The 16,512-nt window shown below is 38.7% G+C and overlaps 1 protein-coding gene across 4 annotated transcripts in view; it reads left to right on the forward strand.

Annotated features, from left to right (window-relative positions):
• PTN (pleiotrophin) overlaps positions 1 to 16,512 on the forward strand; it is a 114,533-nt gene that overhangs the window by 85,770 nt on the left and 12,251 nt on the right. For 2 of the 4 annotated variants that reach the window (XM_032275892.1, XM_032275894.1), the window contains exons 2-4: positions 1,797 to 1,912; positions 3,137 to 3,310; positions 5,381 to 5,542. In XM_032275892.1, coding sequence (XP_032131783.1) covers positions 1,798 to 1,912; positions 3,137 to 3,310; positions 5,381 to 5,542 — 451 coding nt within the window. In that variant the 5' untranslated portion in view covers position 1,797. Of the gene's footprint in view, positions 1 to 142; positions 147 to 1,796; positions 1,920 to 3,136; positions 3,311 to 5,380; positions 5,543 to 16,512 lie in introns of all 4 variants that reach the window. The other 2 variants (XM_032275893.1, XM_032275895.1) reach the window with 2 other exon arrangements.

Here is a 16,512-nt window from a genome sequence, read left to right on the forward strand (position 1 = left end):
TGGAGATTCCTCAAAGATCCAGAACCAGAAATACCATTTGATCCAGCCATCCCATTACTGGGTATATACCCAAAGGAATATAAATTATTCTATTATAAAGACACATGCACATGTATGTTTACTACGGCACTGTTTACAATAGCAAAGTCATGCTATTGTAAAATAGCATGTAAAACCAGCCCAAATGCCCATCTGGATAAAGAAAATGTGGTACATATACACCATGGAATACTAGGCAACCATAACAAGGAATGAGATCATGTCCTTTGCAGGGACATGGGTGAAACTGGAAGCCATCATTCTCAGCAAACTAATATAGGAACAGGAAACTAAATACCACATGTTCTCACTCACAACTGGAAGTTGAACAATGAGAACACATGGACACAGGGAGGGGAACATCACATACCAGGACCTATTTGGGGGGTGGAGGGTGGAGCGGAGGGAACTTAGAGGATGGGTTACTAGGTGTAGCAAACCACCATTGCACACATATACCTATGTAACAAACCTGCAAGTTTCACACATGTATCCTGGAACTTAAAGTAAAATTAAAAATAAATAAATAACACTAATAAGAGACAGGTTATCCAATGCCACAGAAAAGGAGAAAATTCACTGGCAAGGATATCATTTCATAGATATATTTGAATGAGAAAAAGAAATTAGAGAACAGAATAATCTCAATCCCTTATATACATGAAAAGTTTTATTGTTCACACTAAAGAGAATGTTAAAACACCTAAACTAATGTTACCACTTCTGTAAAAAAAAAAATTATCAGGTGATGATCATAGGTCATTACTATCGTTTTTATATGAAGTATAAAACACCACTAGCACAGTAGATGGAGCTCAATAACTGCCAGGCAAATTGCTGCAGCCATGATTTGGTATAGCCATTGGGAAGTGGGTTGTCCTGGAGCTTGGGCTGAGACTTTCTCAATGGTGTTTTGACCAAGTGACCATATTGACACTAGGCTGCTGTAGGTCAAGGTCTAGGAGAGTCTTTCTAATGATATCTTGGGGTTTTGATTCACATCAAATGTGAGCATTTTCTATTATGAGCAAGTGTAAATACTTCACCATATCCTAAGATTAGAGGATCTTTAACACATGTGAGTTTATAAGTGTGTTTGATATGTATCACAGGTGTGCCGGCTCTACTTCTGGGATTCACTCTTTGGTAGATGAATAAATAAGGGAAAAATGATAAGATGATAGTAATGATTGTGACAATGATTTTAAAAAGGGCAGAATGTTGGCTTATATATATATATATATATATATATATATATATATATACATCTAGATAGAAAGAGTAAGCATATACTTGTATAGATAATTCATTCATTATGTCTACTCAAATTGGTCTTGTGTACTGTAATGCCATTGCCATGGTTGTTTCTAAGATTGTCAGAATTTTGAAGATGGCTATAGTCGTTGGTATTACCAAATGATGCTATCAGCAAGACTATAGGAGTGTGTTCAAGTGCATGCCTTCAAAGTTCTTTTGCCTCCTTAATTTCTGAGTCATACTTAGCAAATAGTTGTGAAGTCTTATGTGGAGAACTGTTGCGTTTTGTTGGTGAATATGTGATTGATTGCAGAAGAGCACTTATTTCAGTGGCTGCTGGTGAGAAAAGATAAAATTCTACCCAAGATAATTGATCTGAGTGTTCCTGAAATCTAACATTCCAGAAATGGAAAGGGGAGCCTTTCATCAAGAGGTTCAATGAGTCTTCCTCTCTGACTTAGGTTAACGCCACCTTCTTCTCTCTCTCTGTTTATTCCTAGAATGCAGGCTCAACAGTACCAGCAGCAGCGTCAAAAATTTGCAGCTGTCTTCCTGGCATTCATTTTCATACTGGCAGCTGTAGATAATGCTGAAGCAGGAAAGAAAGAGAAACCAGGTAAGCAGTAGGGTCCTGAAGGCAAGAGGCTTCATTGATTAATGTCCATCTAACCCAATTACCTGCTTTTCCTTCCTCTTTCTTACTCTGTCTCCCTCCCTTTCTTTTCCTCTATTCCTTCCATCTTCCCTTTTTTTTCTAATTATTTAGAGGAAGCTAAGAAATATGCTGTCTTATTTTTCTCCCATTGTAAGTCCTGGATTGTGTAACGTTGATGATCATTAATATAATGATCACATTAGCAGCTACTGTGTACAGCACACTGACAAGCAATCAGGTGCTTTACTTATATTACCTCTATTCCTCAAAAAATGCACTCCAACTTGTTTTTCTCCTTAATCTCAGATTTACAGAGGAGGAAGCGAAGGCACAGAGAAGATAAAGCACCTTCTCTATGACACTCCCAAAGTCATAAGCAGGCTGTGGAACTGGGAGTCTGTTTAAATCTGTGATTCACCATATTTGTATGATGTCATTCCTTCCACAAGACAGAGAAAGGAATAGTAACTTGCATTGAAATGGCTCATTTGACAACTGTTATTTCTTTCTTTTTTTTTTTCTTTTGAGATGGAGTCTCGCTCTGTTGCCAGGCTGGAGTGCAGTGGCATGATCTCAACTCACTGCAGTCTCTGATTCCCGTGCTCAAACAATTCTCCTGCCACAGCCTCCTGAGTAGCTGGGATTAAAGGCATGCACCACCACGCCCGGCTAATTTTTTTGTTATTTTGAATAGAAATGGGGTTTCACCATGTTGGTCAGGCTGGACTTGAACTCCTGTCCTCGTTATCTGCCCGCCTCAGCCCACCAAAGTGCTGGGAGTACAGGTGTGAGCCACCACGCCTGGCTGACAACTGTTATTTTTAATAGAACATTTTCTCGATTTTTAGGCTTAACTATTTTTTACCATCTCTTCTTTTACAGAAATGTTTGCTTCTAAAAGGAGATGCCACTAAATCACTTAACACAGTCTCTGGCACATAGTAAGACAGAATTAAATTAATATTAGTTTTAGCTCTTTTCTCAGTTTTCTTTCTCTCTTCTCTTGATCATTCATTGATTCAATCATTTGGTTAATATCTATCATGTTTCTCTTATTCACTAGACAATAAGGATAGAGATAAAAAGCATAGATCCTGCAATGAAGGTGTTCAGGAATGAACTTGGTTATATCTAGAAGTTAAGGAGTTTTCCGTGTGTTGATTAGGCTTTCTTCCTTTCATTCAGAAAAAAAAGTGAAGAAGTCTGACTGTGGAGAATGGCAGTGGAGCGTGTGTGTGCCCACCAGTGGAGACTGTGGGCTGGGCACGCGGGAGGGCACTCGGACTGGAGCTGAGTGCAAGCAAACCATGAAGACCCAGAGATGTAAGATCCCCTGCAACTGGAAAAAGCAATTTGGAGGTAATCCTCAAGCTACTGAGTTAATCTCCTACTCTGAGATAATTCTCAGATGTTTCCACCAATCTTTTTAATGTTGAATTTTTATTTTAAATAACTTTATCTTATCAGACACAAAGAGACCAGACATCTTTTCCAACCCCAGTGTTTCTCAACTTTGACATTGGTGCCATTTCAGGCCAGGCAATTCTTTGTTGTAGAGGCTGTCTTGTGAATTTTAGGGTATTTAGTAGCATCCCTGGCTTCTACTCACTAGTTTCCAGGAGGATCCCTCACCCACTCCATATGTCAAAACTAAAATCGTCTCCATATATCTATGGCCAAATGTCCCCTGCTGGTCAAAATCATCCTTGGTTGAAAACCATTGCCTTTCCAAAGGGACATAAAATATATCCTTGATTTCTCCTAATAATGTTCATTGATCTATCTTCTCTCTCCTTTCTATTTCTATGTTCCTTTGATTTTCCTTTCCTCTTTTCTTATTTATTCTCCTCTTTCTCCATGTTTCTCCCTGTCACTTTCAGGCCTTCTCTCTCATTTGATCCCTCCCTACCCTCCACACAGGTTCACAGATTCACTTACTGAGTCCAGCAGGGATGCTCATAACCACTTTTCATAGATCCTTCTCCCACTGACTAGAGTCATTCTTATGCTGGCCTGATCTATCTATCTGAGACAGGATCTCTCAACACTTGCAACTTTATATCTAGTATTGAACCCTCAAATAACCTCTTTCATCCACAATCCACACTGTTTGTCTTTCTTAGCCATGGTAGGACATGATGCCTGAAATCTTCTCCCTGTGTTCTGTGGAAATGCACTGTGGCCCATAGGCAAGTGAGGAAGGACAGTGGGTGTATACATGTTTATCTTTTCTCCCTCTATAATCTTTGGGTTATTTTTATTTGAATGGAGATAGATAAATTCTACAAAAGTGTGATGGAGATCAGGTACATTTGGTCTTACATTGTATATGGGTACCTTAAAAACCCACTTACAAAAAGTTTAAAAGGTCTATCTTAAAGGGCTTATATTGAGAATATTAAAGAACTCTCAAACTCAACAGTAAAACAAACAAACAAACAAAAAACACAAAACAAAATAAAACTTAACAGTTCAATAAGAAAGTGGGGCAAAGACATTAACAGCATTTTACCAGAGAGGATATATATGCAACAAATAAACTCCTGAAAATATATTCAACATCTTTCCCTTATTATGGAATAGAAATTGAAACCATAATGGGATATCACTCTACATCCAGCAAAGTGACTAGAATAAAAAATAGTGACAAGACCAAATGCTAGTGAGGATGAAGGGAAACTGGACCCCTCATATGTTGCCAATAGAAATCGTAATGTGATACAGCCACAGTAGAAAAAAAGTATTGCAGTTTTTTACAAAATGAAACATACATTTACCATGCAGTTTCTTGGTCATTTATCCCAGAGAAATGAAAACATATGTTTTCATAAAAACCTATACATGAATTTATATAGCAGTTGTATTTGCAATAACCCAAAGCTGGAAACAACTTGGATGTCCCTCAACTGACGAACGGTTAAACAAAGTAGAGTGCATTGGTACTATGGAATACTACTCAGAAATAGGAAGAAACAGACTATTAATACACACAACTTGGATGGATCTTCAGAAAGCTATGCTAAGTAAAAATGAAAGCCAATCTCAGAAGTTTACATGTTGTAGAATTCCATTTATGCAACATTTTTAAGCTAGAAAAGTGGTAGAGCTAGAGAACAGATTAGGAGCTGCCAGGGATTAAAGAGGTGGGGAGGGAGGAAGGTGGCTAGGCCATGACTATAAAGAATGACCCACTGGTGTGTTGGGACTGTCCTATAAATTAATGGTGATGGTGATTATATGCATCTACACATGTGATAGAATTGAGCAGATCTCAATACACATGCATACATTCTGTATTATTTCTTATGGCTGCACATGCCTCCATGATTATTTCAATGCAAAAAGTTACAAATAAAAGTGTGCCTTTGTTATCATGGAAGTACAGTAGAATCTTTCAAGGATTTCTGTTTGGTTCGACCCTGCCTTTAGCGGAGTGCAAATACCAGTTCCAGGCCTGGGGAGAGTGTGACCTGAACACGGCGCTAAAGACCAGAACTGGAAGTCTGAAGCGAGCCCTGCACAATGCTGAATGCCAGAAGACGGTCACCATCTCCAAGCCCTGTGGCAAACTGACCAAGCCCAAGCCTCAAGGTAAGTTGTTTCCATTATACCACAATTCTGATGGATCAATGGACTCGGGCAAGATCTGGAAAACCCACATTTTCCAGAAGGAAATGTTAGGTGAAATACCTGAAGGAAGTGACTGAGGAAGTCCTCTATACTGAGAATCACAAAAATACTTTCAAGCAGGCAGTCTGTGAGTTCAAACTGAAGTCCTCTGCATAGATGAGGAGATTGGTACAGTCTCCTAACCCAAATAAATAATATAGCAAAAGAAACCAGCTGAGACACTTGTTATGTGCTGACCATATATTCCAAGCTCTTAATTGGAACTGTATCCCGACAAAAAAAACAAACTCAGAATGTTCATGAAGGAGATAATTTTAAATCAAACTTCCCCCAGATTATCTGAAATACAGTTTTCACAAAATCAGGAAAATTATTTTACATTTTCCTTTTATTCACTGCATAATGAATGGGTTCTGCACTTCTTTTCAGAGCCTTTATATTTTTTTGAGTTCAATTTGATTACCAACTACATTCATCACAGACTTTTTAAATAACACTCAGAAATTCACGCTCTGCTCTCTTGCTGGAGTGGGCGAAAACATTCATTATGGCCATGGATTCATACATAGAAGGATCCCAATTGAGGGAAATAATATCGTTTATTTCATAGATGTTATGGTCTGAGTTGTGATTCCCCAAATTCATATGCTGAAGGTTTGACCCCCAGTACCTCAGAATGTCACTGTATTTGGGGTCAGAGTCTTTAATTAATATAGAATGCAGCCACAAGGATAGGCCCTAATCCAGTGTGGCTGGTGTCTTTATAAGAGGAGATTAGAACACAAAAATACACAGAGGGAAGACTGTGTGAAGACAGAGGGAGAAGAATGCCATCTATGAGCCACAGAGAGAACCTTCAGAAGAAACCAGCCCTACAGATGCCTTGATCTTAGGCTTGTAGCCTCCAGAACTGCAAGACAATCAGTCAATCAATCAATCCATCAATCAATCAATTTCTATTGTTTAAGCCACCAAATCTGGGGTACTTTGTTATGGCAGCTGTAGCCAACTAATACAATAGGCCTCCATGAACTCTAAATTCAAATACCCTCTTGGGCTGTAGTCATATATTTTAACTCTAAGGTGGTCCTGAAAATTCATACTGTCAGAGAAATTATAAGGAGAAATTCAGAAAAATGACCATGTAAGAAATGTTCATAATGAATAAAAACAGGAAAACAAAATTTTCAGAAGCTAAGGGAGATTGGCTAGTTTCCTGCTGGTAGCCAGAAAGGACTCTATTTTTCATAGGCCTGGCTTTTTGGCCTCTGCTGGCGTTGTCCATAGAAATGGTTACCTGCAGATTCAGGATGGCCAGGCACAGGCTGGACCTGCAGATGGTGAATCTGGGATTCAGGCTGCCCTTTCCAGATCATGGAAATCGCTGCTGTTGTCGTGTGGTTTTTGGAACACATAAAGCAGGGCTGGGGTGACTGCAGTGAGCACTTGTGCCAACTTTCCAAATATCACTTGTCCAGAGACAACCACATAAATCTAAGCAAAATCAGTGCCATATCTACTAAGGGAAACATTCCCCAAAATGGAAGAATTCAGAGTTACTGTCATCAAAATAATTTATTTTTAATCCAGCTGTAGAACCAAAATATTCAGCATAAATACAGAACTGAAAGGAAAAGAAATTAAAGAAGCTTCCACATTCTAGCACAGTGGTGCTCAACCTGGGCTGCACATTAGAAGATTCTGTGGGTACTTGCAAAATTCCCAGTGTCCAAGCATAAAACAGACTAACCAAATCAGCATCAGTAGTTTAAAAATTTTAAATGCATCTCAGAAGGTTTTAAGATGCAGCCAAAATTGAGAACAACTGCTCTAGTATAGAATCCATTGATAAGAGACCACACACACATGCATACACATACAACATGCACACACACACACATACACACACACATACACGTGCACTGTCTTGTTATTTCCTATGGGAAAGAGAAAATTCAACTTAATAATAGGGGGAAAAAGTGGGGACATGATTAGGTAGAAGATGGCGGGGCTGGGTGAACACAGAAAATGTTGAAAAGTTTGGAATAAATGGGACAAAGCAGAGAACATGATTAAGAAAGAACTCTAAAGGATATTTGGTAAATAAGTGAATTTTTTTAAAATACTTGAACTGGTGTATATTTCATCTTTTTACAGTACCTCATCTAATAACATGTAAAGAAGGGTTAGTTTGTTCCAGGTTTTCAGCTTGAAAAAATGACAGTAAAAGTATTTCAAATGGATAGACATTCTGTAATATTTATGTGTAAATAAATTATAATATACAATTAATTTAAAATATGATTACTGAGTGAGTTTTATGTTTCAAACTACCAGTTATGCAATTTATAGGTCATTAAAATTCATCCTTCCCTTTGTGTATGACATGCCTTTGTTAAAACTAACCAATCTTTTCCATCTCAACAGTGGAGAATCTTAATACTGTTCTGGCACTGAGGCACTCGCAAAAAGAATAATATTCTTTTTTTTTTTTCTTTTTTGAGACAGAGTCTCGCTCTGTCGCCCAGGCTGAAGTGCAGTGACAAGATTTTGGTTCACTGCGACCTTCACCTCTTGGGCTCAAGTGATTCTCTTGCCTCAGCTTCCCTAGTAGCTGGGATTACAGGCATGTGCCACCACCTACGGCTATTTTTTTTGTCTTTTTAGTAGAAATGGGGTTTCACCATGTTGGTCTGGCTGGTCTTGAACTCCTGACCTCGAATGAGCCACCTGCCTCAGCCTCCCAAAGTGCTGGGATTACAGGTGTGAAGTACTGTGCTTGGCAAAAAGAATATTCTTATTGTAGGAGTTGAGCCAGGAATATGTGTCAGATAGAAAATTTTCTTAGAGGACACACACACACTCACACACACATACACATTCCATGGCATATTTTACTAGTGGCATATTTAAGTTGTATATGTTTTCATACTATTTTTCTCAAATAACCTGGGATAGATACTGCAGCTTTTCCTTTGCAAGTCTCTAACTTTAAGTTAGATCACATTCTTCTGATCAATGGGAAAGCAAATAATAATGAATGGAATCTATACTATCATTATCATTATTCCATTTCAACTGCTATGCATTGCTCTAGATGTTTTCCACATAGTAACTTATAAAGTCCCATATATTCTTGCAGGTGGGTATTATAAAAAGGAAACTGAGGAACACTGGTTAATTTATTTGACCAGGGGCATATCTCTAATAAACAACAGTGCTAAGATTTGGCTAACTCTAAATTCATGTTATCTTTCCATTTGTATTCTACTGATTTCTCACCTAAATCACACATAGGTATAAACTAACCTCCATGGGTTTTAATAGGGACGGTGGGGGGTGGGGAGCTGGGGAGAGATAGCAAGGGGAGAGATGCCAGATGTAGGTGATGGGGAGGAAGGCAGCAAATCACACTGCCACGTGTGTACCTATGCAACAATCTTGCTGTTCTTCACGTGTACCCCAAAACCTAAAATGCAATAAAATAAATAAATGGGAAAAAACATATTATACATTATAAGTATAGTCAATTAAAAGAAATTTAGAATTAAATTTTAAAGTTTCTACAGTCCATTAACATAAAAAAAAAAGAAATAGGAGAAGGTGAACTTTATCTTTTTTTTTTTTAATTTTTCTGGATATATGGTGCTTATATATTTATGGGGTGCATGAGATGTTTTGATACAGGCCTGCAATGTGAAATAAGTACATTATGGAGAATGTAGTGTCCATTCCCTCAAGCATTTATCCTTTAAGTAACAATCTAATTACACTCTTTAAGTTATTTTAAAATGTACAATTAAGTTATTATTGACTATAGTCACCCTTCTGTGCTATCAAATAGTAGGTTTTATTCTTTCTTTCTATTTCTCATACCCAGTAACCATCCCACCCCCTGCTCACTACCCTTCCCAGCCTCTGATAGCCATTCTACTCTCTATGTCCTTGCGTTTGTTTTGATTTTAGATCCCACAAATAAGTGAGGACATGCAATGTTTCTCTTTCTGTGCCTGTCTTGTTTTACTTAACCTAATGATCTCCATTTCTATCCATGTTGTTGCAAATGACGGAATCTCCTTATTTTTTATGGCTGAATTGTACTCCATTGTGTATATGTGCCACATTTTCTTTACCTGTTCCTCTGTTGATGGACACTTAGGTTGCTTCTAAATCTTAGCTATCATTAACAGGGCTGCAGCAAACATTGGGGTACAGATATCTTTTCAATATACTGATTTCCTTCCTTTTGGGTGGAAACTGCAGTAGTCATTTAACGAAACTTTTCTCAAAATGATGAATTTATAAATTATTTTCTTCCTCCAGGAAAGAGTACATCATCAACATTTTTTCCTATTTTAATTCAATATGTGAAGGAGATAGAAGTAGGGAACTCACTAATTTTGAATTGGGCACTGGGGTAGGAGTGCCTAGTCATTTAATTTAAGCCTTAAAGCAACTCTAAGCATACATTTTATTTATCCTGCTTTATGTGTGAAAAAGCATAGGCTCAGAAATGTTAAGCAACTCATGCAGGGTTTCACAGCTTGTAAGCAGTGAAACCGGATTCAGATTCAAAGTCAGACTGATAAAAAAGACCCACTGCCTTTTTAATTGCACAGTGCTGCCCCTTGGTATTATAAACTCATGAAACTCTGTCATATTCATTAGATGAATCTTTATGTCTAGAAGCTTTAAATGGTAGAGCTTCTGGGAACCTTGCCTAATGTCTGATCTTATACCCATGTAACAAATGAGGACAGAGAAAATCAATGACTTACCCATGTTCATCCTGTTTTCTGGTAGTAGAGTCAGTTCCTGGTTTTGTTCTCTGTTGATGTCATTTTTTCTGCCTTATTTCAAACATGAGAGTGGTAGGAAAGGGACTTTTTATAGTGATGATTAAAGGGCATTATAGTCATGAAGAAAATCAGTAATTGTCAAACTATGAGTTTAATTACAATCACGTGTCACTTATCAACAGGGACATGTTCTGAGAAATGTATCCTTAGGTGATTTCATTCTCGTGTGAACATCGTAGGGTGCACTTACACAAAACTAGACGTGGAGCCTACTGTGTACCTAGGCTGTAAGGTATAGTCTATTGCCCCTAGGCTGCAAATCTATACAATTTGTTACTGTACTGAATACTGTGGGATACTGTAACACAATAGTTATTCCTGTATCTAAACATGTCCAAACGTTGAAAAGGTATAGTAAAAATATGGTGTAAAAGAAAACATGGTACATCTCTGCAGGGCATTTACTATGAACAGAGCTTGCAGGACTGAAAGTTGCTCTGTGTGAGTCACTGCATGAACAGTGAGTGAATGTGAAGGCATAGGACATTAGTGTGCAATACCATAGACTCTGTAAACACTATACACTTAAGTGACATGAAATTTATGAGAAGATATTTTTCTTTCTCCAACAATAAATGAACCTCAATTTACGGTAACTTTTTTAGTTTATAAACTTTTTTTTAAGGCCGGGCGCGGTGGCTCAAGCCTGTAATCCCAGCACTTTGGGAGGCCGAGGCGGGTGGATCACGAGGTCAAGAGATCAAGACCATCCTGGTCAACATGGTGAAACCCCGTCTCTACTAAAACTACAAAAAATTAGCTGGGCATGGTGGCGCGTGCCTGTAGTCCCAGCTACTCAGGAGGCTGAGGCAGGAGAATTGCCTGAACCTAGGAGGCGGAGGTTGTGGTGAGCCGAGATCGCGCCATTGCACTCCAGCCTGGGTAACAAGAGCAAAACTCCGTCTCAAAAAAAAAAAAAAAAAAAAAAAAAAAAAAAATTTTTAACTTTTGACGCTTTTAAAATAGCACTTAAAATTCAAACACATTGTATAGCTATACCAAATATCTTCTTTCTTTATATCTTTATTCCATACACATTTTTAATTTTTTAAACCTTTTTAAAGTTTTTGTTAAAAAAAAGACACGAACACACATTAACCTAGGCCTACACAGGGTCAGGATCATCAACATCACTGTCTTCTGCCACTGTACCTTGTCCCACTGGAAGGTCTTCAGGAAGAGTAATATGTCATCTCCTATGATAACAATGCCTTCTTCTGAAATACCTCCTGAAGGACTTGCCTGAGGCTTTTTATAGTTAACTTTATTTTTATTTTTTAGTAAGTAGAGGAGTACACTCTAAAATAATGATTAAAAGTACAGTATAGTAAATACATAAGCCAGTAACATAGTCACTGTCAAGTATTATGTAGTGTACATAATTGTCCGTGTTACACTTTTACAAGACTGGCAGTGCAGTAAGTTTATTTACATCCTCATCACCATGGGCATGTGAGTAATGTGCTGCCTTCCACTACTAATAAGTGATAGCAATTTCTCAGCTCCACTGTACCCTAATGGAACCATAGTTCTCTATGTGATCTGTCATTGGTTGAAACGTGGCTAGGTGGCTCATATATTTCGTATAATCCAGTCACTCAGCTTATTGACAGAAAGTGCCCTCTTTTTCTGTCTTTATTATTCTAATTAAACATGTGATCAGGATCTGTTTTTGTTTGTTTGATTTTTGTTTCTTTTCTATTTTAGAGAGCTTCTTTGCTTAGTTTCTGACCTCTTTTTGGGGGGGCTGGAAATGGCCATGAATTAATATGTAAACTGCTTGGTTTTCAGTTCAAAAATCACACTCTTTAAATTTTAGAATGACATAAAGATGGTAGCAAGTCTGCGAATATCCAGCATTAAATTGAGGAAGGCTGGAGAATATCTTTGCTACTCTATTTGTAATAATAAGGCTAAGAGATTAAGTGACTTGATTAGGAGGTAGGGGGAGGCTTAATTTGAGAGTTGCTAACCAAACACCAGAGAATTACTAAATATCCCACTGACTTTGGTTAAAAATTGCCTTAAAATTCATCGTAGTCCATTGTAACAGCATTACCTCTTGAGGTATAGAAGCAATCCTTCCTATTGCTATGTCAATGTCATGCAAATTCCACACTGTAGCCTCAGTCTGCAATTTCAATGATACTAGATGTGAATTTGGAAACCCTTGTTTGAAGATTTCCTTTGGCTGGAATCCTTCATCTGAGGAGACCTTGTAGCTATCTATTTCGATATTCTATACTGAGAATCAAAGAGAATATTGATGCTCTTATGCAGAAATAAAAATTGAAAGGTACACATCTGGAATTTAGCTTTCCCAGGGATGGAGGCAGTATTACTCTGGGAAAGGATCCTTCTTGACTGAAGGATTGTAGCTGGAATTTGCCTGAAGATTATTAGAGTCTGGCAGGGATAAATGGGTGAACGATTGTGTTGGACACTTGAGATTCTAATTTCTGAGGAAAAGAGATTGAGTTTAATTAATATAGATTAATTAAATTAGTTAAAACATTGTATCTGTCAAGAGCTTTTAGATATACTCTAGCTTATTAAGCAAAAGAGGTCTATTCAAGGGTACTAAACAGTTCAAAGACTCTCCGGGAGGGCCAAGGATCTGGCTTGGATGCTGCAAGACCAGGAATAAATGCAGCCAAAGTCAACAGATCCAGGAGAAATCTCTACTCACACCACATGTCACTGATCTAGCAGAAACCCTTCTGCTGCATTTACTGTCTGCTCAGCACATATAATGCTTAGAACTGAACACTGGAAAGTCCACCACAGGTGTCCCTCCAAGACCAGATACTTCTGCCCCCTTTCTTGTGGAAATATCCAGTCTCCCCACATTTGGCCCCTGCTTCTAGTTGGTCACTTCTACCTCCACATCTCATTTAAGCAAGCCTGCTTGATAGAAACTTGGTCATGTGGAAAATTCTGCTACAAAAAAGTCTGGAAAATGGGTGTTTAACTTTCCAGATTCTACCTCTGAATTCAAGAAGGGAAGCTTCAAAGGTCTTGCATGGCGTGTAGTGAGCAAATCTACCACAATGTGCAGGAATGCCAGAATGTGATGGGGTATTATCGTTTGAATTTCCCCCCTCTCCTATGGGGCTAGATGATGCATTGATGCCACTCTATGGAGAAAAAAGTTGCCAAGGGTAATCTAACATTAGGACTGTTGACTACACCATTGTTCAGAGAGTCCGGTCTCTCCTCACTGAAATTAACAGTCACTTTTTATTTTCTGCAGGAATAATTGATCTGCAAACAATGAAGAAAGTTGGAAATGAGAGTCTCTCTCTGCTAACAGCTTTGTCTAAAATGTCAGAGCAGAGAACTCTTCAGAGGGCAAATAACTCTTCTCCAAGCCACATGTGTTTTTCAGTGGTCCCCTTAGATGATGGCTCACTGTGGAATTAGAAGATGGCAAGGATAAGCATCTCTTCCAGGATGGACCCATCTGTGGGGGTGCTGCGGCTCTATAGGCAGCTGTGTGCATGGGTTGGGGGGATGGTGCAGCCTGTGGAGCAGGCTTCTGGTATTTATTTGTCACTGGATTGCAGAGCAAAGCTGAGGCAGGAGCTGAGGCTTGTATGGGAGGCTCCAGTGGGAGCTGAGAGGTTCCTTTGGGCCACAGATGACATTGCCTAATGATCATCTTGGAACATTCTAGTATCTTCAGTTATTGTTCAACTGGCAATTGTTACTTGTTGCTTTTTAAATCAGATGCATAAATGAGGGGTGTTGTGGAGCCCTGTTTAGTACAGGTAAACCAGTCTTTTAAGTTTGTCTGGAAACGGGGAATTCTAAAATCGTTTCTGGGATGAGCAGAGATGGGAACACACGGAGAGATGTCTGTGCTACACGCGAGTCAGGGGGTGAATGCCATTTCCTCCTGCTGTCCATACCAAGCCACATTCTGCAGTTACTAGATCCTTGTTCAATATCCCTGCTTTCGATAACCTCAATTCCTTTTCTTTCTTCCCAGAGATTTCTAAAAGTTTTGCCATCTTGCTGCTCTTTTTTGGAAAGCCGCCTAGCACTCTCTTATGTTTGACAATTCATCTTTAAAGATCAAAGGAACAGAAGCTGTTTAAGTGCAAGACTCAGCTGTGTGCAGGACACAGCTTTTGGCAGCTGATGATTAAATGGGAAAAAAGGGGTCAGGAAAGTGATATTCCCAGCATTCTCAATTCTCTCTGCTGCTAAATAGATTCTTTTGTTAGTTCTTTTCAAGATACTGTAAAAGAAGCTCCCCCAACATCTCTGTCTATGTTCTGGGCTCTGGCATCCCTTAGGAGTGAGCATGGCAACACTGTATGGAAGGGCTTTGCTAGGCTGGGAGACTTTTAACTGTGTTGAGACAGGTGAGGGGGCAGAATCCCACCACAGGCTGGCCTGGGACTGGCTCCCTCCCCTCCGAGGCCCCCTGACGAGGTTGATGATTACTGTCCTTGTACTTGGCCAGAAGAGGCAGCATGGGGTGCCCTGTGGGAATTCTGTTCCTCTTGATCAGAAGAAAACACTTGTACTTCGTTTGGTCTCAAGTTTTTATTTCTTTTTTATTCTGCTTGTGAAAACATCTTTCAACACCTATGTTTTATTTTCCATCCATGATACTGTACTTGAAGTTGGGAGATCTAATTCTGCCTTTTTCTTATTAGAGTGATACCTATTTGTCTTCTCTAAATTAGAATTGACAGTGAATACACCACAGCATTGTTATAAAGATAAAACGAAGCACTGTAGGCAAGATTGCTTGGTAAATACACAGTATTTGAAAGACTATTTCCTTTCTTCCAAATGAATTTCTTAAAGTAGATATTTTTCCCTTAACACCTTTTTAGACAAAAGGAGAATTATGATGATTGCAACAGATAGTGATTATAGTTTTTATTTATGGAGAGCCTAGTGTGTTTCCAGTAAAGTATAGTGCATTGCTCACACAGGGTGTCACTTAATATTCACAAGATTCTGTGAAATAGTTACTGTTATATCCAATTTTACATACAAGGAAACTGGGGCTATAGAGAATTTAGACAATGATATGGTTTGGCTCTGTGTCTTCACCCAAATCTCATCTCCAATTGTACCCCAAGTATTGAAGGAGGGACCTGGTGTGAGGTGATTGGATCATGGAGGTGGTTAAACCTCTTTTGTTTATACATTACCCAGTCTCAGGTAGGGTCGTTATAGAAGTGTAAAAATGGACTAATACATAGACCTAGCTTACGGTTATGCCACTAATAAGTAGAGGACTTAAATACAAGGCAGTCAACTCTAGAGCTCCTGCAGCATGCACAGCTCCTTCCTTTGTGTCAATTCCATACAAGTATCTAAATTTCTTATTTAAGAAAGTGAATGCATTTTAGACCTGTCCCAAATCCTTAGGGGGATGTCTGGCTCATGTTTCTTCCTTGCTGGGCACTTGGCTGATCCTTTCCCTAGACATTGCTTACAAGCTCTGTCCCAGCCATACCAAACTACCAAACTCCCAAACTCCAGGAGATGGCTGATTGGGCCGTGATTTCTTATGTGTTCATTTCTGTGCATCTGTAGTTCCCAAAACCTGGAACTGTTTTCCTTCTTCTATTCTTTCATACATTTCTACTGTTCATTCAGCAAATATTTTAGTGAGCAAGTGCTATGTGCTCTAGTTAACACCAGGGATAAATCTATGATTTTACTTGTCTTAGTGTAGTAGAAGAACAGAGGGATAAATTCCAATGTACCACACAAAGTGGCAAATGCTATGAGACAGAGAAATGGAGAGTCCTTTGGCATCATTTCTAATGTATTTATGTTTTATATAATCTATTAAGAACCTGCAATAGAGTACACAGTATGTTAAGTGCTAGGTATACTAGACAAACGTGGATCCTTCCCTCCGACTGCTGTGTTCTAGTGGTGGTGGTTGTCAGTAGACAATGAAGGAAAAAGAGAAATAAATAATAACTAAAACAGTAAATGCATCTCGGAATAAGTGACCTTAAAAACTAAACAGCCAAGTGACAGAGTGATGGGAAAGGAGTAGAAAAGAGAGAGTAATCAGCGAAAGCATCTTGGACA

The sequence above is a fragment of the Sapajus apella genome, unplaced genomic scaffold (assembly GCF_009761245.1).
Source record: "Sapajus apella isolate SASKATOON/1434 unplaced genomic scaffold, GSC_monkey_1.0 scaffold7, whole genome shotgun sequence".
Taxonomy (NCBI): Eukaryota; Metazoa; Chordata; class Mammalia; order Primates; family Cebidae; genus Sapajus; species Sapajus apella.